The sequence below is a fragment of the Sinohyriopsis cumingii genome, chromosome 14, assembly GCF_028554795.1.
Source record: "Sinohyriopsis cumingii isolate HCF-2022 chromosome 14, ASM2855479v2, whole genome shotgun sequence".
NCBI lineage: Eukaryota > Metazoa > Mollusca > Bivalvia > Unionida > Unionidae > Sinohyriopsis > Sinohyriopsis cumingii.
The window spans coordinates 73,279,175-73,304,571 of record NC_142974.1 but is presented as its reverse complement, the minus strand read 5'-3'; the positions used below and the strand labels follow the sequence as shown (position 1 = coordinate 73,304,571).

The window sequence follows — 25,397 nt, the reverse complement described above, 5'->3', positions numbered from 1 at the left end:
TAGTGCTGATATAGCCATTAGAAATAACAATATTTTCACGATGACTGTTGTGAAGGCCCTTTGAGTGTCCGAACTATACCATTTTCATGTATACCTAATAGCCCATCAAAATGAGTAAATCTTCATTACATCCGCTAATAAAATGAATGGCAATAGAGATAACAAACTTGTCGTAAAAACTAACAGATGACAGACAACGGACAACTCCAAAAGCCCTTCTGGTATATGCCCAATAAATCTATAACTAGAAAACAAAGCATTTATCTTCATTTATGTCATGGAAATGGTCTATTGATTCACAAAACAACATAATTAATTTCTAAACAGCATTTGCAAGGACTTACGACACGAAAATATTTAATATATTATATGTTGTGTGTCACTTGCGAAGACATTTAGAACTGTAATACAAGTTCCCTGCTAGTGTCATGTCCACGAAAATTTAAAATGTTAATGAAATACTTCCGATATTTTGATCAGTATCCTCGTCTTAAACTCACAGATGAGTTGACGTATGTCCTACTGTATAAATGGCCATCAACTGAAACTTGATGTTTCCCATCCACCCTTGACACCAGACCCATCCCCACATAGTGTAGTTGGTGCCATCCGCATTCCATACCACTTTGTATCAATCTTCATTTGGCTGAGTGTTTGGACAAATTTAAGACAAGCAAGGCATCAATTATAATGACAGAATACAAAATTGCGAAAGTATATATTTATACAACGTCCTCTATTTCGTCACCATTTTGCACTGATGCTTCTACCATGCCTTCTAAAATCTTACACCATTCTGGTCTGATGACAAATTGATCGTTTTCTAGCCTCCAGGTTGCTCGGGTACAAACTTTTAGGATATATTTTAGTGCTGATGGAATTCTTTTCTGGTACACATCTTCATTAACAAGCATTACCTTCAATTTGTTTTTCTGCTTGGCCAACATTACTTCGTATTTACACCACTCACTTTTGATGAAATGTTCTGTTACAACCATGACAAACATATCACTCATAGTCAGGCATCGATCAATCTCTTCGACAATCCAGCGTCCAGGGGTAAAATGACTATCTCCAGTACATATCAAATTGTCATTATCACCAAATTTTTCTCTCAAATATGTGTTCAGTTTGGGCTGTATATAATTCTCCACAAGCTCACTGTCTTCACCTGCAAATGACAAGAACACTAGATATCGCTGCCGATCTTTGTTGTCATCCACATTGTATCTCTCTATCAATGCATCAACGCGTGTTTGCTTTCCTTTTATGATTCGTCGTCTTCTTACAATAATGTACGCACATATTGTCGTTAGAAATACACCACATGGTATTGCTATTATTGCACCAAGAAATTCCTTCAGTTTACACTTGTACCTTATGTCGTTCGAAAGCTCAAACGTCATGTAATTCCAATCATTGTCGAATTTGCATTTGTATAAGTGCTTGCCCAAAAGTGATATATTTGTGTATAATATCCATTCAATAAACCAAATCCTATCACACATACAATCCATTATATTACCGGTTAGGTCTATGTTTAATTGATCAGTCATTGACACGCCTAATAATATTGTATTATTCATTTGTGATACGGCTTCACGTTCATTTGCATCAAATCTTTTTGCATCATCTGCATTATTCTTCGACCGAGCTTGTTCATTACCGATGGACACTATTCCACTGATCGTGTCTTTTGAAATGAATTTTATCAGATTATCTCTTAAGTCCAATACCTTGAGCATGAGCAATTTTTCAACTGAAAAATGGAAAACCGACAATAAATTCCCTTGGAGACGTAAAGTTTTAAGTTTTGGAGTATGCATAAACATGGACCAGGGTATGAATGTAAGTCCGTTTAGGGAGAGATCTAAGACTTCCAACTCTGCATTACCTTCAAATAGATTTCCAATATTTACCATCATCGATAACATGTTCCTTGCGAGATAAATCTCCTTTAAATTTGGAGCCTTTTGCATCAATTCTGGTGACAACATTTCCATAGAATTTCCTTCAAGATCAACCAATTTTAGATTTAATAGTGTTATATTAATTGTAACGTTCAACCAACGAATTTTTGAGTAACGAATGTAAAGTTCTTCTATACCTATATTTTTACACCTAACCCGCAAACGATAATCGTATAAATAAATGGGATCAGCGATAATAATGTTATTGATGATAAATCTTTTTGTCGGTAGCCTATTACCATCGCATGACATAGTGGTATCAAATTTTTTAAAAACAGATTTTTTCTGAATAACTGTACTGTGGGAAAGATCGATTTCTTCTAGATTGGGAAACATCCTTAATAATCCATAGCGAGGTAACCATGCAGTATAAGTATATGAAACGTTTATGTATCGGATAGACTCAGATATAATCATATATTCAACGAAGGACATCTTAGTGTTACTCACGTTGAGAGTAATAAGTGGTTTATTTTCAATAGCCATTGCAAATTTCTTATTCAAAATCAATGGCTCCAACAACTTATTTTGTAAGTCACAGAGATCCAAATATTTTAAATTTGGAAGCGATTGTTCTAAGACTTCAACAACACTTCCCAGCGACAGAAAAGAATTGTAGCTGAGGTCCAGAATCTCTATGTTTGGTGTCAGAAGAAACGCGCTTGGATCTAATATAGATCTTAATGTGTCATCCTTCAAGCGTAAGACCTTCAGTCTCGGAACGCCAGCTAGTCTTATTTTGTTCACATTAAAATGTCTTACACGTTGCAAAGTGATTTCCTCGACCTGTCTCCAGCTAATATCGGCAAATGATACTAATTCTTCATAAAACGTATAGTCTCCCTGTGCGACCGTAAAGAGGAAAACCCGTGTGTTGTTAGGCAGGGCTGTTGGGAATGGGAAATAATCTGATGGTGAATTCTGAGTAACGGTCTCACATGAAACAATGAGCTTCGCGTCGATTTTATCTATAGTGCATATACAGCCATAAGGACATCGTTGAGGGTCTAGCGTGCAGGTGGCGAGACATCCAAACATCAACAAAATGGTACCCAATACACGGAACATCGTGGATCTGTTAATTGTAAATAAGAGTAAGACATTTTCTGACAATGAGAATGCACGTTATATGGATTAATAAAATGAACTTGGACATATCTTGAAGTTAAGGATTACACCCTTACAAATATAATCTTGGAACAAAGCACTATATTTATTTCAGCGATGAATTAAGCTATACCTACCCGTTTGCACGAGTGGTCTTTGCTTTATGGGTGATTGGTTGAGAGGATGGAGTGAGAAGTCGATAGAGTGTCGCATGATGCACGCATCACTGTAGCTGTCGACACACACACACAAACATATATATATATATATATATATATATATATATATATATATATATATATATATATATATATATATCTGTGTGTGTGTGTGTGTGTGTGTGTGTGTGTGTGTGTGTGTGTGTGTATGTGTGTGTGTGTGTGTGGAGCAAATACTTTTGAATACTGAGGAACATGATGGTGACCTAAAAGGGGTTTTGGCACCCCAAGACATATGGCGCTCAAAATCTCCGTTGTCAGCGGCAATAGCCCCTTACGCCCACTCCGTTAGTACGCTACTGTTGATAACGACATAACGCTGTTTCACATAGAAATACCTACATGATGAAACTGATTCGTACCACTGGAAATAACAATTCCAAGAAATTTAGTAAAGCATTTAAACTTCAATGAAAACCTACCATCAATATCCAGGTAATAAAGACATGTTCACAATACACAATACACAATATTCAACATTATATCGAAACAAAGAAAAAGCAAAAAGTAGTTGTGCAGCGAATCACAACCATGATAAAGATGTTCGTGTTGTAAGTATGATGAAATCATCTTGATAATAGGATAATCAGAAGACAAATAAGAATTTAAAACTTCAATAGTTGCATTGACAGCAAAATAAACAATTATTAAAGATCGTGATTTTTTAAAGCTGTAATATAATTTACTAAACCGCTATTCCTTTGCTTTTGTATTATACCTTTGATGAAAAGAACACTAAGCTAACCCACTAATGACAGCAAATCGAATCATATGTTCAGAAAACCAACTAACATATTTTCCAGCAATTTTAAGAAACCAACCTGTTACGCATGTAACAAGTCAGACAATGGCGGTGAATTGTAAATATCTTCACCGCGTTTATATTCTCAGCTCCCATATTTGTATTGTCATCAAATTTATAATGATATATTTTTACTTTTAAAGCTTCAATTTTTGAGGCGGCAATTTCAATAGATACTGTATATATTTATGTTTCTTCCTTTACAGCAAATATGTCCTTGATCTGCATTTATATGTTGCACTATTCAGATTTCATCGTGAATTGCAGTAAATATTTAATATATAAGTTTACAAAACCGCCTGAATTCATATCGCTGCAGTTAACTTGTACAACCAAAATCAGACACGACTATTTCCTAAATAACTACTTAAATTTGTTCGTATGTTTCAAATATGTCTTCCTTCATGGCATACCTCTAGCATAATGCAGTAGTAGCACATTTTAACAGTAGATTCATTTCAAAATTTAGGTAGCCTTTATCCTGCGTAGCTTGTCTTTAATGTATCCTAAAACCAATCCATGTTATGGATGTAAAAGCTTGTATATTTGCTAATTAATTTGTATTTCTGATAATTAATATATTAGTCTGTATATTCTCAATTGAAATAGATGTTTAAAGTCATAATCCAGCACAATTTTGTAAAGCAACTGCATTATGATATGTGTCTGATGCTTACCCAGTTATTCATCTATGTCATACCTCGTTTTCAAAAACATCGTCAAGAGTACAATCAGACATGTACTTCAATTCGCTATATTAATTTTTCATTTATCCTAGTGTTTTGGATTTGCATCGTCATCAGCATCACAATTATCAAAATTACATTCATTAGAAAAGGCTAGAAGTTGATACTGTGCATGCCATCCGTCTTTCATTCGTCGTCACTATTGAGTCTGTTGTATAGAGATTTATGGATGAAAAACTGTAGGCAACTTTGTCATGCAGAACGATAATGGACAGAATCAAAACGAAAAGGTTATGTTTCAAGTATCAAGGTGAACAAAATAGTTACCAGGTACTTTACACATTTTACGATTTTTTTCATTCTGCGATCAATTATTACATAACCAGCCATCTTCTTTTAATTAACGTTTGTTTTAGTTGTGTTTTTAGTACTAGGTTTTTTCTTTTGTTTTTCGACCAATATCATACATCTACACAGTCTCAACAACAAATATGTATCCCCATTAATGTATTATCATGATACCATATGATGAATGCAGAAGTCATTATCACATCTTTATGTTTAGCGAACTTAAATATCTACCATAAAAATCAATTGACGGTGCAGTTAAACATGTGAATATGTCAAATTTAATAGAAAGAAAGCATGATTACCCCCTCCCATGCCCTCTCTTAGTCTAAGCGAAATAAGAAAACAGTTATGTTGAGGCAACAGCGTCGGTTTCATTATTTATTACCTAGATCTAGCACAAATTATTGACTCATTCATCGTCGTCACACGAAATAGGGTTTGGCTTAGAAAAGCCCACTATACTCTACTTAGGTGGTTTTTACTTGAAATTGCTAGTGGTTTCTATTTATATTTCACGTAAAATTAGTATTCATAACGTTCACAAAAATTACTATATCTAACATTCAGACAAAAGTCTAATCCATACTAATAAACTAATAGCATGATGAGATTTGTACGTCTGTTAGATGAGCGTGCCCTATTAATAACTCGACGAGATTTTTTTTTAAATCGATAATTTACCAACACAATCTGCTCAATGGCTGCTTCGTATAGTTATATATTTAGATTTCTTTTGTAAATCTGTAAGAGCTCGGTATCCTTGTAGTTAAGGCGCATATACAAAAGTTAGATGGACAAGTGGAAACGACTTCGTATGTTTGACTCCAGATAAAAGCGTTAAACATATTGTCTTGCGTTCCAAGACAGAAGTTATTATTATTGGGGTTATTGGGGGTGGGAGCGGCGCCTGTGATGCATTGAAAAACGTGAGATATACTTAAACGGGTAATTTCAAAATTATAAAAATCTAATTCAATGTGCAACTGCCCTGTTACCCCCAACCTCAAAAAGTGTGTTTATTTTAAAGCACCAGGAGTTTACTTAAGAGGCGTGCTTGATTAAAAAAAACTCTCTTGCGCACAGCGATCCAACAACTGCAAAACTGAAAAAAGAAAACGGGAAAACAACATAATAATTACCCAAGATGTGAGATATCCAACGTCATTCAACCTGGTCGTCAGGTACTTACTTTTGCTATTTTTTTACAGTATGTTGGCTCGTATTTTCATTTATATTTCACACCGAATTTTTACTATACCTAACATTCATATACAATTTACTGACTATTGGTTTTCGTATTTCTCAACTCTATTCGATATAATATCTACAAGCAAATCGTTTTTGACATGCAGTTCCTGTATTATATCAAATATTGTAAACTTTTCCCCTCCGACATAAGCTCAAAGTTGATTAAGAATTTTATTTAAAAATGCTTTTGCTATTTTATAAGGCATGTTTTTGTTGTTGCATTTTAGTCCGATCTTTTTATTCACCGACGATAAAACAGTACCTGCCACGAGTAATATTAGCAATATTGAATTTAATACACCCCCACTGAAATAATTTAACACGTTGTTAATATCATAGGAATCTTTTTCAGAGCACTTATTATTTTACTATACATTTTTCTAGCTTGTCTGACACAGTTAAGTTTTGTATGGTAATATATAAAGTACTTCATCAGCTCGTCGCTATCGTTGTCATGGAGACCAGATGAAATATTGTTAAATTCTAGCTTCTTTTTTTTTTTCATCATTATGTCAATGTTTCCGTAATTATTTCATTTGCGGTAGTCAACGCATTTTCAACTGAAACCTTATCGATCAGAGCACTAAATTTCTATCGACATGATGAGCTAGAAACTCTCTTCAATTATCATACACATCAGAATAGATATCATTATATCTGATATCTGTTAAAACCGAGGATGAAAACAGAGGATAAACGTGTTGGAATTTCGGTGGTATCATTGATTCTATCGCGATAAATATGTTCTGTTTCGTCGATATAACTAACAACAAAAGAAATGCCCCATCTTAAACTTTGTATGTACTATATCCTGCCTGAGAATTGCATATGATGTTGAAAACTTAAAAGACTGATAATATCGGCATCCCCTATATATATATATATATATATATATATATATGGCGGGTAGGTTCAGATAGCCATCAATCAGCTCTTTGATATGTTTGTATTGTGCTTCTCTCAGTACCTTTTCACCTTCTTTATGGTTTTTCAATGCAATAGTTTCAGAACTAGTATGCATTTCATTATCTTCGTCAATAATATTTTTTACATTTGTAATATCGTCAAGCTCTTGATAAAATATATCTTTTTCGACATCATCACGCAACTCAATCCTGGACCTAATTTATAATATTGCGTTTAGTGCAACATTAATGTGATATACGTATTAGTTTTCTGAATCGCATATGAGAATGTCTATCAGAACTATATATGCTTTTGCTAGCAGGTTAGTGTCAGTACTGTTATCTATTCCTAACAGCGTCTTTTTATCATAATAGTCCATACGGAGTGCACGAAATAATAGACGTTTCGCAAATGTGTCTTTGAGCTTCCGATTTTTAAGAAACTTGAGTTTTCTTGTTTCAGCTAGTTTGTCAAGCTCATCATGAATCTTCCTTAGTCGCTCTTGCTCTGGTTTCTTACCAACATGAAATTATCTTTTAATATGGTTTGATTTATTAATCGTCAGGACATTTTTCTATTTAGCTCAATCAGTGTATTTATCAAATATTTTTCAACCTTTACCCATCTTTCCTCGCAGTCAATTACATGATAATATGTGCTAATTATACCAAAGTCTCTCTGATAGCGTATTTCAATTGAGGGCTTCTTATTCTGGCAACTCTAGCAAAGTTATCTTTGTTCTCTGGTAAACCAGCGGAACGTTAAGATACTTTTTTTAATTTTAGCAATTATATGTATTGCTCTTGCTACCTGGGCACTCTCAGTGTCTACCGGATCAACATCAGCTATTTTAATTTTCATTGTATGGTTTAGTACAGCAATGTAAAACTCTTTTGAGATCAAAATAGATGGATGATCAAAAGACAGTATAGATTATAATCACATTAAATCGTCAAGTGAACATATCTGAAACATGTGACCAACGCTATTTTAGCTCAGTTTGTAATACCATCAATCAATTGCCATTGTGTAACACTATCAACATACTGCTCATGATCGGACATAGAAACTGGTACAACAGTGAACGTTTTCTTATTATCAACTATATCGATCGCAACTGTAACTGTACCACCCGAAGATTTAAGCTAATAAGCATATGTGGTGGCAATTACACTTAATAATACTGCACGTATTTCAGCGTCCACGTACAATTTATTTATTACATCAAATCCGGCAACTGGAATGCGCTACTCGTGATGTAATATTTGTCGCTATGCAATAATTTGTATTTGCTAAATCTGATACCGCTGAGGGAATTGCAGTAGTTATTGTCTTGGTCGATCCCATGTCAAGATTTCCCACGAAGGAATCACCGGATTGTATTACAAAGCTGTCGTTGACTAACTCTACATTTGTTACAGAATCGTTATTGGTCAAAGTTGTGTTATCAAACTGAGTATTAAATTAAGTTTTCACCCATATCTATACTTGCAGATACCGTCCCACCAGCTAGTGAAAACTAAGAATTATCTACTGAGCTAAGTTTTTGATAGCTTGCCGATTGTGAATTAGTTATGTTATCAGGGGGGTGTTCAGTTTCACGATTGACAACTTTTATTTACTCATATTGTATTCCCTGTCATCTTTCCACCCGATAACGATAATGTACTGAAGACACTAAGTTATGCAAGGCTTAGGATCTGTGGGTCATCTGGGTTGATTGGTGGATAAGTTGTGTTAAGGTCTAGCACTCGCTGACCTGACATACTTAAGTTACCTTTCATTATAAGCCCATAGTTGTTTTTAGATAGCTTGTTAAACCTACATCGGCCATAGTGGTTGTAGCAGAACTGTTTTGTCGGTTGAACTGTCAATTAACGTACCAACTTTTGTGTAATAGCTCATTCTTATTCACACTACAAGATAAACTTTCGTGAATACCTGGTATAGAATGTGCATAATCAATTCGGACACGAAGCGATTAATCAAACTTCAGCATGACCACGACCTACCAGACTTCCAATGCCTGATAATAGTACAAACTGGATCGGGCAAAACTAACCTTCTTATGAATCTGTTACTTAACGACCTCTTGAACCACGATCAAGTTTGCATTTACACTATATATAAGACTTAATTTTTATTACCGAGCTAGATTAAGATGAACATAAAATAATTGTCATAGATGACAATCCGCTCAGCAATGATGAGATGAGTAAGATAAAATCTTATGTTTGCATATTCCGCGACATAAAATGTAATGCAATCTACCTAGCTCAAGGCTTCTACTATATCGATCGATTTTTCAGGTGAAACACAAGCTGCTTCATAATATTTGCTGGACTAGAGAATATCGACGAACACAATATAGCCCGAGAACAGTATAGGGTTGTATTAAAAGACAAATTTGCCGAACTTTACTATAACGCTATTGGTGATGGCGGGCCTTTTCTTTATATTTGCTAAGCTAGTAAGAGATCAAAATCGTATGTTTAGATGTGCAATAGACAGGTGTTTAGACTGTAAAAATTAATATATATGAGTAAATATCTAAAATTAATTTAAAAAATAAATGAAACCAGAAATTTACCTTAAACGAATATAGATTTCGTAAGAAATGTGTTGCAACCAGAGCAGCTTTTATGAGAAAGGTTGATCAGGAATGTCGGGGTCTACAGCAAACTGCAGAAGAAACGTCTAGACTTTTTAGACCAATGGCCGAAGAAGTACTTGGCAAATAGCCATATATGTATGTGGCATCACCAGAAGATATCGACAAGCGGGGGTGGAAAGGATTTATTGGTATAGTTGAAGAAGGACAGAAGAACATTTCAGAATAACTTATTGGGCAAATAGGTTTCTAAAAAAGCTGAAACCCGGAAAGAAATGGTTACGAAAATCGACGAGCAGAGATCACCAGATGATAAATAACAAAAATTGATTTTAGAGGAAATAAAATAGGACCAACAACGAGAAGTTATCAATACGTTTAAACATTATTTTTTTACTATATGAGTACATACATTTCGATAAATAACTATTAGCAAAATCAGCCTTAGTAAAAGAAATAAAAGGGATGAAAAGACGATGAAAGAAATAAAATTATCTGACAACTAGAAGCAATTTGAGCAAACAATGAGAGCGACTTTGACAATATGGAATCAGCTGATTTGAAAGTAGCAAGATAGTTATATGACAAAGACAGAAAAGGTATTATTGCAGGCAATTCTATTAAGATCATAAAGGAAAAGGGGCTTACCGATGGAATAAAAACTTAGCACATTTGCAGGAGATCTGGATGAGATACGAGTAAAGAAAACGAGAGGTTATGGCATCAAAATCTTTAACTCAACTGCTGAGATAGGTGACATACTGATGTTATTGACAGCAAAGAAACGGATAACAAAATTGTTGACGTTTTAGAAAATTACAGATCAAACTTTTATTTAACATCCAATAAATGTTATATTTTACATTTTGATTTGATTAGCTAACAGCGACGCAGCAGTTCAATTTTGTCTATCAAATAAGGTAGGAATTTTGTAAACAACGTTACTGCTTGACTTACCACAGATCACACTTTTCCGTTATTTGTAATCCAACTATCGACCTAGAAAGCGATGAAAACTACGAAGTAGGACTAGTTTCAGCTACTGCTTGCCACGCTACGGCACATATCAGAACTAATTTGAATGTCGATTTTGCATTTCAATCGATACAGCCAGCTGGCCGGGTATGGATTTATATCAATATACAGCAAGACGCTTATAACGTTACAGATCTAAATAAAGCACTAAAGTTAATGATTATAACTAAGGTTTAATTTGCATCAGATAATTTGGAGCTAATTTGAAACTATAACACACTGTTTGCCAGAATTGCTTTGAAAAGTAGATAAGATTGATCCGTTGTTAGAACTTTTTCAAAACAACATGGTTCTGCTAAATCGCAAATAGCTTCAATTTCATACGATTGCAAGTCACCCGTGGACACAACATAAGTAAATTCGATTTTAAAACATTGCTCCATAGCCAGCGGGTCTTATGCAGTACGTGGTAGTAACGGTCAAACTATCTACAGTTTTTCTCCTGACGTACCATCAGGTTCACTAATGCAAGTAAATCAAAGACAAATAACCTACTATAATGTTAGTTTTGAAAATCAACTATCTTCTATGACGACGATACTGACTGAGCAATCCGGCCGACAGCTAAGTCTCAATAACGAAATTATAATATGTGATCTGCAAATGATGTCGGTCAGTTCTGCTCACAGTTAACTCTAATCAGTCAATTTTGTCGAGAGTTTTGTATAACAAAATGAAACAACGAAAGATTTATTATATAAATATATTAGGTGGTTTCTTTTGAAATATATTTTCTAAAATAATTGAAAATGTACCTGGGGTTGCAAGCAATATAGTGCCTATCTCGTTAGATGCCTCTAAAGCTTTTGCTACATCAGCATCCTCTGTAGCAGGCTCGGCCGTTGGACCGAATATTGTTGACAAATTTAAGGGTGCAACGCCAAGAGATAGGGACACGAAACAAACAATTTCTCAAATGTCACCAACACCAGAAACTACTAAAGCGCTGATAAAAACTAAGAAAATTGCATTCCCTACTGGGCGAAGAAATCAGTACGAAGCCGATAACACGAGCTAAACCTAAACTCACCATCCCAATGTTTTTATAATTTTTTATAACCGAGAACAAAAGATGTCGATTAAATAATACCTTGATCTAACTGAGGAAGTAACGATGGACGACTCGACAACATAGTTAACGCATGTTGACTTTCTCGACGACTACTTAAACGAACCTAATAAAGCTGGATTACGAACGTTTAACACAAGAGACGAGAACTTGTTTATGTTGTTGCTTAAAGTTGTAAACGAAGTTCGAGGTGTAATTCAATTAAATGAAAATTCTAAAATAACACTTGTAATAGCGCTATATATCAACTTGCTAATCCAACTGTAGGAGATATTTCAATGCACTTGTCAGATGCATGCACAATTGTTAACGTGGTATCGTTTTATCGATGATTGCTTACGATCATTAACAAAGAAATATGTTTTGGTATAAAGAATCTGAAAATAATAATTTAATAGATTTAAAGTTACAGAACCTGTTGCTGGTGGTAACGATGATGGAGCTCGCACTATTATTATTTTTTAGCACCTCTTCATGTAAGTTATGGAACAACTCCAGCAGCTGGTAATGCTGCTGATAATGATAGAACCGCACAAAATATTTTTTTTTAATCCTATGATGATGACAAAGCTGCAATGCTAGTAATAATTCGGTATTTTCTGTTTTAATTAACTCTAGATCCAACTACAATGACAGTTACTAAAGAGAATTACCTTGACAGATAGTTCACATCAGATAAATATGATGCTGCCTCTTAGCACAATAATATGAATTTGTAGAGACTATAATAAGATATTTCTTGGTGTAAAATATACACTTATACCTGATCGAGCTTTTCAGAACGACTGCCTATTGAAATCTGAATCTGCTGCTGATAGTGCTTTTGAAATTTCACGACTGGCAATGTGGATGCCACGGACAGTTCCGTATATTGATAAATTGATAGAGCTTTAGAAAATGTTGACTGCTTATAGCATAAAAAATTATTTTGAACGGAACAAGATTTATCAAAATGCAGAACCATACACAACATAAAACACACAGTGCCAAGGGAACAATTACCGGGGCATGTGTTTGTTGTGTTTCAACATCAGAATAGTCGTGGAGATCAAGATCAAAACAATTCAACTTTTGACAGCACTGATGGCAGATGAATATTTGTCGGAATAAATTCTAAGCAGTGATAGAATGTAATTTCACAGCTGGAGCTGATAGAAACGTTTCTAGAGCTTATATGTATCTCAATGAAGCTATGCAAACATATCAGTATGCTGACAGTAGATTTCAAACTTAAATCGAAGAGTTTGGCACTTTTTATCTGATATTTCACTCTGATGTCAGTAAGCATAGTAAACGAGCTATCGGGTCAACGTCAGACATTGGACACTTGAACAGGCTCCAGCATAAAATACACAACATAAAACACACAGTGCCAAGAAAAGGAACCTTCTGTCCATTTGCGAATGAAACCTGATCGTCGAGATTGATCCTCATCCTGATTTACTCGCTAAGACAAAAAGAAAAACGAAACCACTAAGAGTGAAAGAAGGAGCAGAAATATTCGATATTTGAGAGCGCGTGCTTTTGCTTCAAAATAGAGTAAAAGATCACTGCAATATTATTGGAAAGTATCGTGATAAAGCACATCATAAATGTAATTTAGAATATACCGCATCGGATTTCGTTTCTGTTGTATTTCATGATATCAGAGGATATGACGCTCATATTATAGTTGAAGCATTCGATATTAAGGATATAATAAACGGCCTAAGAATTAATAACAACAATACAATAACGTGCATCCCAAATAACAATCAAAACGATATGTCAGTGACATTAGGTCAGTTTAGATTTATTGATAGTCTGCAAATTATTCCAGCATCGCCGGACGAGGTTGTGCGAAGCTATAGTAAATGTAATTATTTGATGGACTATTTCGGTGAAACTGCTGTCAGTTTATTGACACGAAAAGGAATTTTTCCATAGGAATTTCTTGATGATTGGGATAAATTTGATGAAACGTGTCTACCTGACGAAAATAAGTTCTACTCTAGGCTAAAACTTGATGGTGTTAGTAAGAATAATTATGCATATGCGAAATCGATTTAGTATTCGTTTATTGAACTTTTGTTATTTATTTAACTCATTTTAAAGTTGGATTATACAAACCAAAAACAACTCGTCATTGAAATGAATGCAAAAGCTACAAGTACACAGGAGTGACAACTTAGGAGATTATCATGACCTGTACTTTGTCGCAAAGGTTCTGTTGCTCGCATATGTATTTGAAAATTTCAGATATGTCAGGGATGGTAACTACGGACTCAGCACAAGTTTGGTACTATTTAGCAAGCGGATTAAGTTGGGACCGATTACTCAAGCATCGTAAAATAAAACTGTAGCTTCTAACAGATCTAGATATGTTTAACTTTATAGAACGTGCAATCCGAGGCGGAATGAGTGTCATAACCAAAATAATATTTCAAAGCTAAATATCTACGCGACTGTGATAGTTCAGCTGCATCAAGTTGTATTGCCTATATGGATGCTAATAATTTTTATGGGTAAGGACAATATGAATCTATGCCAGTCGTTCGATTTAGGTGGATAAGCAAACACGTTTTTCAAAGAAACTGATAAAACTATACCGGATGATATTTGTAATTTTATTGAAGTTGATATTGACTACCCCGTTGAGCTCCACGATACACATAATGACTATCCATTGAGTCCATAGTCAATGATGATCCACTACAGTTTATGATCTGATCAGCAGAGAAATTATTAGTCAAGTTCTAGCAATTGTGGTAAACCTGTTGAAAAACTTAGTTCTTAATCTGCTTGACAAACGGAAATAAGTTTCAGACGATACAAATCTTACGCAAGCACTTGATCACGGTCTGGTATTAAAGAAAAGTTCATAGGGTGCAAACATATAATCAATCACCGTGGATGAAGAGCTATACAGACTCCAACACAGCACGACGAGCAGCTGCCAAAACAGAATTCGAATTTTTTTTTCTTCTCAAGCTTATGAATAATAGCGACTTTGGCAAGACCATATAAAATATTAGAGAGCGAGACAATATTGAGATCGACAATAACTTGGAACATATTAATAAACTTAAAGCATCTGACGATTTTGTCAGCATGAAAATATTTAATGAAATATAACATCCATTCAACGAAGAAATATTAATCTGTAGTTGAACAAGACAGTTTATGTCGGTATGGCAGTACTTGAGATATCAAGGTGGCCAGTGTGCCAATTTCATTACGATTTTTTCAGGTTAAATCGTCTGATGCAGAATTGTTACAGATACTGATTCGCTAATGTACAAGATAAAATCTGATGATATTTATCACAAGTTTTACGATAACAGAGAGATGTTTGATCTTTCAGATTATCCAAAAATAGCAAATTTGACTGTGATGGTAATAAAAAAGTAATAGGAAAATTCCTATCGTAGAATTTATCGGATTGCGTACTAAAATGTACTGTCTAAAACTAGCGGATAATAATTTTAATAAAACGAGCTAAAGGTATAAAAATATATATTCGGTAGGGTGATAGCATTCAATAATTATAAGTTTGCATTAGACGGATTTTCTAGTTATCTTGAAATTATGGCAATCGAATCAATTTGTCATAAAATTGAGACGCGTTATTGTAAAATGTGGTCTTTGTAATGCTGATGATAAAAATACTGCTCTGATGGCATCAATACATTTGCGTAGAGTTATACAAAATCTAATAGTGGTGATTTTAGCAAGGTGGAATTTTTTGATTGGTTAATACAGTAAATCTCTAGCGATTCGTGTAAATTTAATGACAATGTTAGGTATAGTAATTTTGTGTGAAATATAAATCATAGTGCGAGCCACCATACTGTAGAAAAAATAGCAAAAGGAAGTACCTGACGACCAGGTTGAATGATGTTGGATATCTCTTATTTTGGGTAATTGTTATATTGTTTTCTCATTTTCTCTTTTCAATTTTGCAGTGTTAGGATCGCTGTGCGCGAGAGAATATGTAGTCAAGTACAACCCCTAACTAAACCCAGGGTGCTATAAAAATAAATACCCCTTCTGAGGTTCGAGGGTGCCAGGAACATTGCACCTGGAACTAGTTTACTACAATTTTGAAATTACCCGTTTAAGTATATCTCGTATTTTTCAAAGCATCAAAGGCGCACTCCCCCACCCCCACCCTGCGCCCCCATTATAATAGCTTCTGTCGTGGAACGCAAAACTTTACGTCTATCGCGTTTTTCTGGAGTAAAGCGTACAAAGTCGTTTCCACTGGTCGATCTAACATTTACCTGCACGCCTTAACCACACGGCTACCGAGCTGTAACAGATATGCAGATGAAATCTAAATATATAACTATAAGACGCAGACAATGATCAGAGTGTGAGCGTAAATGGTCGATTTTGTTTTAAAATCCCAGCGGGTTATTAATACCGCACAAGAATCTAACAGACCTAAAAATAACAGCGAGTTATTATTGGCAGATTTGAATCGTGTGTGAATGTTTAGATAATAGAAATGTTGTTTGGATTTCAGGAATACTAATTTGGCGTGAAATATAAATATAAGTCGCTAACGATTTCAAGTATTAAAAAAAAAGCAGTAGTAGGCTATAAATAGAGGGTCTCAAATGGGTAACGATTTAATATTGATTTTATGAAACTCGTTTAATAATGTCCAGCAGCTGCTTGCCAAGGCTAACAAAAGCTGGATATTATTCAACGAGTTTCATACATTTAGTATTAAATCATTACCCATTTGAGATTATTTTGATCACATAGTTTTTATTCAGTGGAAATTATTTAGATAGCAAGAAGAACGGATAATTTCGTTCATTCTGACAGACGGTGCACATTTCATGTGCTTAAAATATAGTCCAAAACAAAGTTGAACTAGTAAAAGTAGAATGTACATTTTTACAACCTATAAATCAAAGAAAAAACTTCCATGCGAATAAACAGAACATTTTATACCGACAAAATCATTTTTCAAAACAAAATGATTAATGCTATGTGATGCCACATTGTTAGATACGGTACACATTAGGCATACAGTATGTTTACAATAGAATGTCCCTTTCAGAACGAAACATTACATTGTCGCGATGTTCATGTGAAATAGGATTGCTGGATGCAGAAATTCCCACATTTACCGCAATGCATTTGTGACCGGATATTTGCAGTATTTGACTGAAACAATATACTGCATAGAAGACGTAAACAAATTTCTTTTTGAGTCGGATTTGCATCCCACATATAATGCATAAAGATGCTGTGGTTGTATAATGTTTTGTCAGTTAGGATACCCATTTATGTCCTAATTCTTCTGTGAACAGAGGTGAGTCTATATACTTCTGTAAGTTAACATTTAAATCACGCTTGTGAATGTGTGTGTGTGTGTGTATATATATATATATATATATATATATATATATATATATATATATATATCCCGCTCTCTTACGGGGCCCGAGTGGCCGAGTAGTCTAAAGCGCTCTCCGTTACGGATCACTGCCATCTCACCTCTGTCTGTGTGACTTCGAGTCTCGGATTCAGCCAATGTGGGTATGTGAGAAAGTTTGCCAGTAGCTTCTCGTGGGTCGGTGGTTCTTTCTGGGTTTTTCCGGGTTCTTCCTCCACCATTAATATTGGCCGCCATGTATAGCCTATCCTGTGCTGAAAATGGCGTTAAACCCTGCGGCTGCGGCAACAGCCGCTCTCTCACTCCACCCCGTTATCAAATAAGCAATGCCCTTAGTTTTGCTTCTTATTGTTGTTCTTTTCTTGTAGTTTTACGCCATTTTTTCTCATTATTGTTATACATGACATAACAAACCTGTGTAGAGGTAACATATCCATATTCAAACAGCCGAGATAATTTTCCTCAATTTCCTTTATCGAGGCGAGTTCACAAATGGCGGCGAAAAATGTTCATTTAAAAACAAACATTCCAGAAAGCGGGGTTAAAATGTTTTCCCACGATCCAGCCAGTCAGTAAAGAGGATACTGCACAATAATGTCATGGCCTTATTTGGACCAATCACGATCACATGAAATGATATTTTAACATGTGGTAAAATCAATATTATGAAACTGCACATACTATAGGAAATGTATACCTGCTATGTGATAATCATGGTTACAACATAGGGTTTTGTCTCAGAAACCTCACTATAGTCTACTACTCAAATTCCATTTGACACGAGAGGACTGTGGCAGCAGTTGACTGTGACAGCAGTTGACTGTGACAGCAGATTAAATCCATTTATTTGTTCCATATGACATTTTTTTTTCTTTTAAATTTTCCTTAAATGGTAAATCAATATCTGGAATGCAAACAGACTGATGACGCAGCTGCATGGTGTATATATATATATATATATATATATATATATATATATATATATATATATATATATATATATATGTGTGTGTGTGTGTGTGTGTGTGTGTGTGTATAGAGAGAGAGAGAGAGAGAGTATTCGAAACGTACATCGCTAAATGCTAACCGATTAGAACAATATTGTTTGATATCCATTAATGATGCCTTACTGTTATTTTCCAAGATTTCTTGAATTTTATGACAAAGTTTCAATTTACGCAACCAACCTTGACAAATGATTCTAGTTAATGTCCATATTCCTGGTTGAATCTAAATGTCCTGAAAGTATGACATTTTTTTTTTCAATTCACGCATGAAATCTTCATAACTAAATAATTCCTGCTGTAAACGTTAGCCCACTTTCTCTAGAGTAGGGGCAACGTACTATTTTATTACATCTCCCAAACGAACATTTAAACGCAGCGAAACCAGGAAGAAAAAGGTGGTAACGTGCGTCAACAGCTGCTACCTTAATAGTATTTGTTTGGTGTTTTATATTCGACAATACAATAATTACCATCTTAATCACGCAGTTGGATTCCGCTTGTGCATATACATATTCAAAACTTTTGGCTTTGGATATCAAAACATTAGAAATAAAAAGCATAACAGCTTACCTCCTTTCTCTTAGTCCACTCATGATGGCGTATGGTTATTATTCTACTTCTCTTGAGAAAGTGACACTCGATCATCCCTTAACGCAACCAGGCGTGACCAATTATTCATGTCATAAGCGGACTACCTGTTTTAATCAAAGGGTCATACAGTTGCGTATTATTCTTACAACGAAGATAAAATCTACCTGCTTCAGTCCAAGAAATTAAGTAGCATGAGTCTTTGAAACTAAATGAGATCAAAATAAAAACATTCTGGCTTGGCTAGTTGCGTGAGTGTGTGTGATTTTTTATTTTTAACGTAGCTTTAACAATTTTTCAGTCAAATCGCTACGATGTCTGCAATGTGGCAGTTTATAGTGATGTCTAGCACTGGTGCATCTTGCCGCAGACAGGTAGCATGATGTCTCACCCAGTCACATTATCCTGACACCAGGCCGACCAGTCCTAACACTAACCTCTTAATGCTGAACGCCAAGCGAGGCAGCTGTTAGTACCATTTTTGTAAGCCTTTGGTATGACTCGGCCGGGGATCGAACCCACGACCCCCGCATCCGAGGCGGACGCTCTAACCACTAAGCCACCGGAGCGGTCTGTCACGTTGCAAATTATCACATCTAGCTGTGGCCGAGTTGTCTAAAGCGCTCTCCGTTACAGATCACTGCCATCTCATCTCTGTCTGCGTAGGTTCGAGTCTCGAATTCAGCCAATGTAGGTATGTGAGAAAGCTTGCCAGTAGCTTCTCGAGGGTCGGTGGTTCTTTCCGGGGATTTCCCGGGTTCTTCCTCCACTATTAATACTGGCCGCCATGCATAGCCTATCGTGTGCTGAAAAATGGCGTTAAACCCTACAACAACAACAACTGTAAATAATCAGCTAATCTCCTTTCGGGTCGGGGTAGACTACCTGAGAAGGCACATGATGTGCCAGTGCGTGGCTGTCTCCCTTGTTTTGTCGCTTCTATGTATTTGTACATATGGCATTCATTTCAATGAACATTTGCTTTTGGTTTTTGTATAACACTGCAATACCTTTAAAAGAAGTAAAATAAAATAAAATGTACTTTTCAATAAATAATCGTATTTATTGTGCAAGCTAGAAATCTAAAATTTTAATAAAAATGTCAGAAAACAAATTTTCCAAACAATTGTCATAATACTTTGTTCAGTGTATGACTTGCAAAAAAATGCCCTTGATGATATTTTTCAAACGATTAAAATTTATTAAATTACTATAAACAGAAAATGAGCCAATGTATGGCAATGTTGTGTATTTATACAATTATACTTTAGATAAGTATATAGTTAAATATGATTAAAAAGTTAAGTAAAAAAGTTATATGTAAAAAAAAATACAAATTAAAACGCAATGCGCATCTTTCAGTATAGTAAATTCAACATTACTCTTAATACATTTGCCTAACAATGGCACACATGCTATATATCTATCCAATTTGCTTTCTAAGTTATTTATATTTATTGGTCCAGCATTAAATATACAAAAGGCCATGTCAATATTCTCTTGGATGACGTTTCGTCGAAATGACATGATTTACAAAAAGACGTCATTCATAACCTAACCCTTAACCTCTACAAATCATAGAGATCACAAATTTACTAAAATATTTCACCATGTTTCATATCTTACCAATAAAACAAAATGAGCTAAAAGCAAAATTATTGAACTGAGTGGTTTGGAATACATTTGTGTGGGTTTTTTTTAATGAAAGTTATTCAGTATTAAGTTATACTCTAATTGCTAGTGTCATAATAGTTGAATACCCACCCCCACACACTCACCCACCCCAGCTAAATTTCATCATTTATATCCACATGTTTTAGGTCAAGTACCTACTTGATACTGGAGATTTCGTAACACAATCTTTTTTTTGGAAATGGAAGAACTATAAAGTATGCTGTTTCCTAGTTACGTGTGATAATTTTATTTTTTAGTGAAACCAGAATCGCTTTGCCAATAACTATATTTATATCTCAACATCCAACGTTTCTTGCACTTATACGAGGACTGGGCTTATTCGCGATTCTTCGAGTTATTTCTAATGTTAAATGTCATCTGGACGTTCGGTTTAGCACAGTGACGTATAATTATCTTGCATATTGGACTCGTGACCAGACAGGTGCCGCATCGAATCCTTCAACACCAAGGCGGATCAACGATAATCGCTGTAGTGTTCTGATTCCAATAAGTATTGTATGGCCTTTAATAAAACTCTTACGTAAATCCGGGCTTCTCAAATGAACGGGATTGGAGGGAAAATCAGTAATATCACAGCATGGGCTGGATTACATCGATTTTGATGAGACACCGTATAAAGTCTGAAATGAAACAAATTATATTTGATATGACTCATATAGAAATACATACATATTTCATTCTCTGTTTTCCATCCTCTCCTCGCTTTCATGCGTGCGTGTATATCTGATAATTACTTTACCAGAGGATGAAATAGCCGAGAAAACTAAAGCGCTCGCCTTTACAAACAGCTGATACCTGAGCTCTGTCGGCATGGGTTCGATTCTCAGGCGCTGCCAACGTGAGAAGGCTTCTCTATAAGTTCCACTGGGCTATTGGTTTTCTTGGAATTTTCCTCAAGATCCTTAACCAGATGCACTGGCCTCCATGAATAATCTGTCACGTGCTGGAAAAAGGCGGTAAAACCCACAATACTAACAACAATAACTTCGTTTCCATTCATATAAAAATAGCATGAAATGGAACATTGGATATGACCAAGCAGTATATCGAAACATTCTATCCGGTGGCTTATATAGTATGCTACCCCGGCTATAACGAAATGTTAATACAGCGATACCATATCTCTCTCTCTCTCTCTCTCCAAAAAATAATGGCGCAGTAAACGCATTTGAGTAGAGTAAACATGACGGTAAAGTACGACGGCAGTATTGTAATAAGTTGTAGTATATAAATGGGTGCCAGCATTTTCGAGTGCTAGTTATGCAAGCAAACTCATATTGTTTTAATTGGAGTGATTTATTCAAAGCGTTGTTGGAACATTCCGATCACATGACATGAAATTTGTAGCATTTAAATTAACTTAGATTGTATGTGCGCACCCATATTTGCACACACACACACACACACACACACACACACACACACATATATATATATATATATTACAACACATGAAACTATCATACAGGTTAGAAAATTATTATTTAATTACAATCTGCGGAAATTCGAACCCAGGTTCGCGACTATACGGCACCCATCACCTGCACACACCAGTCCATATACCATAACGACTAAGGAAACATCTACTGATGTCTTCAATGTTGCATAACAGACACACTCGCAGATTAACCTAGTTATTAATTCTCAGCTGATAACAGTCATTCCAGTCATCTTTGCTTTACTTCTTGATTCCATTTAATGTTGTCATTTCCCATTCATTTCTGATTCAATTTGGAATCTTACTCTTGCCACTTCAAATATAGCGTTATCATCTAATATTTTCAAGGCATTGGTAAACGCTAAGACTACACGGATTTGATGCGGCTCTGTCGGATGCTCTTCTAAAAGTAATAGTGAGCTGGAAAAAGTGACGTCAGTAAGTTGTGTGAACATTTTTTTTTTAATTTGGTAATGTATTTTATATTTGTGTTTTAATATGTTAGGAATAAAATGATATAATCCGATTAAATACTGTTTTTGTGTGTTTCAAAAAATATGAACAAGGATATTAAATGTATAATTGCCTTATTGGTTGTTGTTAGATTGGGTCCCTCTTTACTTATTCAAAAGAACACGATTGTACTATTAGCTCAGTGTTTCAAAGAGAGATCGATACATAGGAAGATAGTAAGAGCGAAAGAAGAATGAATGAAGATAGTTAGTGTATTTAGGTAGGTAGGTACGAATGCTGATAAATTTATAGAAAGGCAGAATCCTCGAGAGATTTTATGAATGAATAATCGTTTGGTGTGTTTAAAAAAAGATCAGAACATTTTGGTTTATTTATTTCTTTAATTTTTAATTTAGGTTTGGTCGCGTTGCAGTTATTTGAATAACCTTGATTGTGCAATAACTTCATTATCCAGAGACAGACATATAAATATAAAGAGGGATAGGACAAATGAATACATGTACATTGTATGTAACTTTGTCGAAATGAGGTAATAATACAGATAGACATATCGATAGACAGAGAGACACAAAGATGTGTGTAGATTGGTTTATAGAAGGTTATTGTGGTAGGGTTAGACGCCATTTTCAACAGAGCATATTCTATGCATGACAGCCAGTATCAGTTGTGGAGGAAGAACCCGAGAAAATCCCAGAAAGAATCATCGACCCACGAAATGCTACTGGCAAGCTTTCTCACATACCCAAATAGGCCGAACCCGAGACTCGAACCAACACACATAGGTGAGATGGCAGTAAGCGCTTTAGACAACACGGCCACTCGTGGCCCCCATTCAAAGAAGTTAACCATACAGATAGACAGACTGATATACAGAGAGACACAAAGATGTATGTAGCTTGGTTTGTAGGAGGTAATAATATAGATTGACAGATTGAGAGACAGACGGGCAGATAGACAAAATAAATGTAGACATAGCAAAATGAGATATGATCGTTTAAGAGACCGACACCAGATACATACATGCATACATAGAGACATACGCCCCGAGTGGCCGAGTGGTATAAAGCGCCCACCGTTACGGATTACCGCCATTTCACCTCTGTATGCATGGGTTCGAGTCTCAGGCTCGGTTAATGTGGGTATGTGAGAAAACTTGCTAGTAGCTTTTCGTTGGTCGCTCGTTCTTTCCGGGATTTTCTTTGGTTCTTCTTCCACCATTTATACTGACCGCCATGTATATCCTATCCAAGTTCGCATGCAGATATCAGTTGTTTTAAATAGTGTCCCTGAATAAAAGATGCTTTATTAACGTGTCGATTTCAAAGAATAATATGCACGTGATCAGGTTTAGATGTAAATAAAAATACATTGTATGCATCCCAGATCGTCTAAAATAATTTAGTTATCATATATATTTGTTCTTATGTTAACAAATAGTTACTTCTCTAGAAGAAAAAAATCTTTACTTATTAGTATATGACGCTGAAAACAACTGCAAAGGAAGAAAATTGCGTTTTAAACAAGGACAATTCGTAAACATGTTCATACCTTTAAGTGTCTTGAATGGAAATTGCATTATCTTAAATTACGAATCCCCGATCATTGACATAGTTAGGTATATTAGATGTTAATAACTAATTACCCCAACAATCTACAATTACGGATAAAAGTTAAATTGCGCTATATATAACAACCAGTACAACGAAGAGTGAGGCTCGGGACGTTGGGCATTTCGTTAATGACATGTATTCTTTAAATCCTTATCGCTGTGGATACCTGGATACTCACAGTTTAAGTGTTTGCATTCCACAGTCTACTTGGTAGCATATATGGCATTGGATCGGACTTGTCATGAAAAGGTCGAACGATCTTTACCAGCTTGGGCAGCCCGGACTGGCTCCCTTGGGAAGACGGGATAGAACTTCGTTTCCACTTTCCTGGCATAGGGTAGCCTATAGTGTGCTTAAAATGCCGTTAAATCCCATGCAACCAAACAACCTCGAGTGAACTTGTCTGTTGATTTTATATTAAGTTTTCTGTGTGAAACGTTTAAACACCCCAATTCTTCCCCTAAACAAGAAAAGTAAAATAAAATGTAAAAAAAAAAAAAAAAAAAGTAAAAAAATTAGCAAATACTCTTGATTGTAACTAAGATGGAATGATGGAAATTTGCAATATGTGGTTAGAATATTTTTATATTATATTTGCATTAATTAAAGATTAAAGAGAAGTATTTTATACAACCCTTTTACTCCTCAATAACTCTTTATACATTTAAAATATATAATGTAATGAAATCTGGATTTGCATCACAAAAAAATAAATACATTAGGTCAATTTATGGGCATTACTGCTTGAAAAAGGTTGATACTAATCAGATTTATGAAAGGTAATTTTATATTTTTCCATATTAAACAATGAAATGTTATTTCGCTTAAAACTTCTGAATGCAATAACTCACATATATTTTGCCCTGATTTAGGCTATAAACTTTGATAAGAACTATCTGAGTTAAATTTAAGAAGTGAATATCAACTGCTACATTTTCTTACTAAGCATGCAGAAGCAGTTATAACTAGAAACGAATCCGGTATGTGCGTTCCATTGTTTTATTTTTTATTAATATTTCACATGTTCCGAATCAGCCTATCCGATATGAAGAAAACATTTAAGCCAATAACGGTTTTTATCGTCCTTTAAAGTCACAAGTTTATACCCTTATTTTTGAAATAGAGATTGCAATGCTTACGTATTGTCATAACAATATACCTTTAACTATTTTTATAATATAATTTCGCCA

At 35.0% G+C, this 25,397-nt stretch overlaps 1 protein-coding gene across 1 annotated transcript; it reads right to left on the bottom strand.

Moving 5' to 3' along the window:
* Nucleotides 1-257: 257 nt before the first annotated feature.
* LOC149784144 (toll-like receptor 10) lies at nt 258-19,064 on the bottom strand. Its single transcript, XM_089933214.1, has 2 exons — nt 18,973-19,064; nt 258-3,045 (listed from the first exon to the last, which is right to left on the bottom strand). Exons 1-2 carry the CDS (start codon nt 18,993-18,995, stop codon nt 723-725), a joined length of 2,346 nt encoding a protein of 781 aa, XP_089789340.1. The 5' UTR covers nt 18,996-19,064; the 3' UTR covers nt 258-722.
* Nucleotides 19,065-25,397: the final 6,333 nt, after the last annotated feature.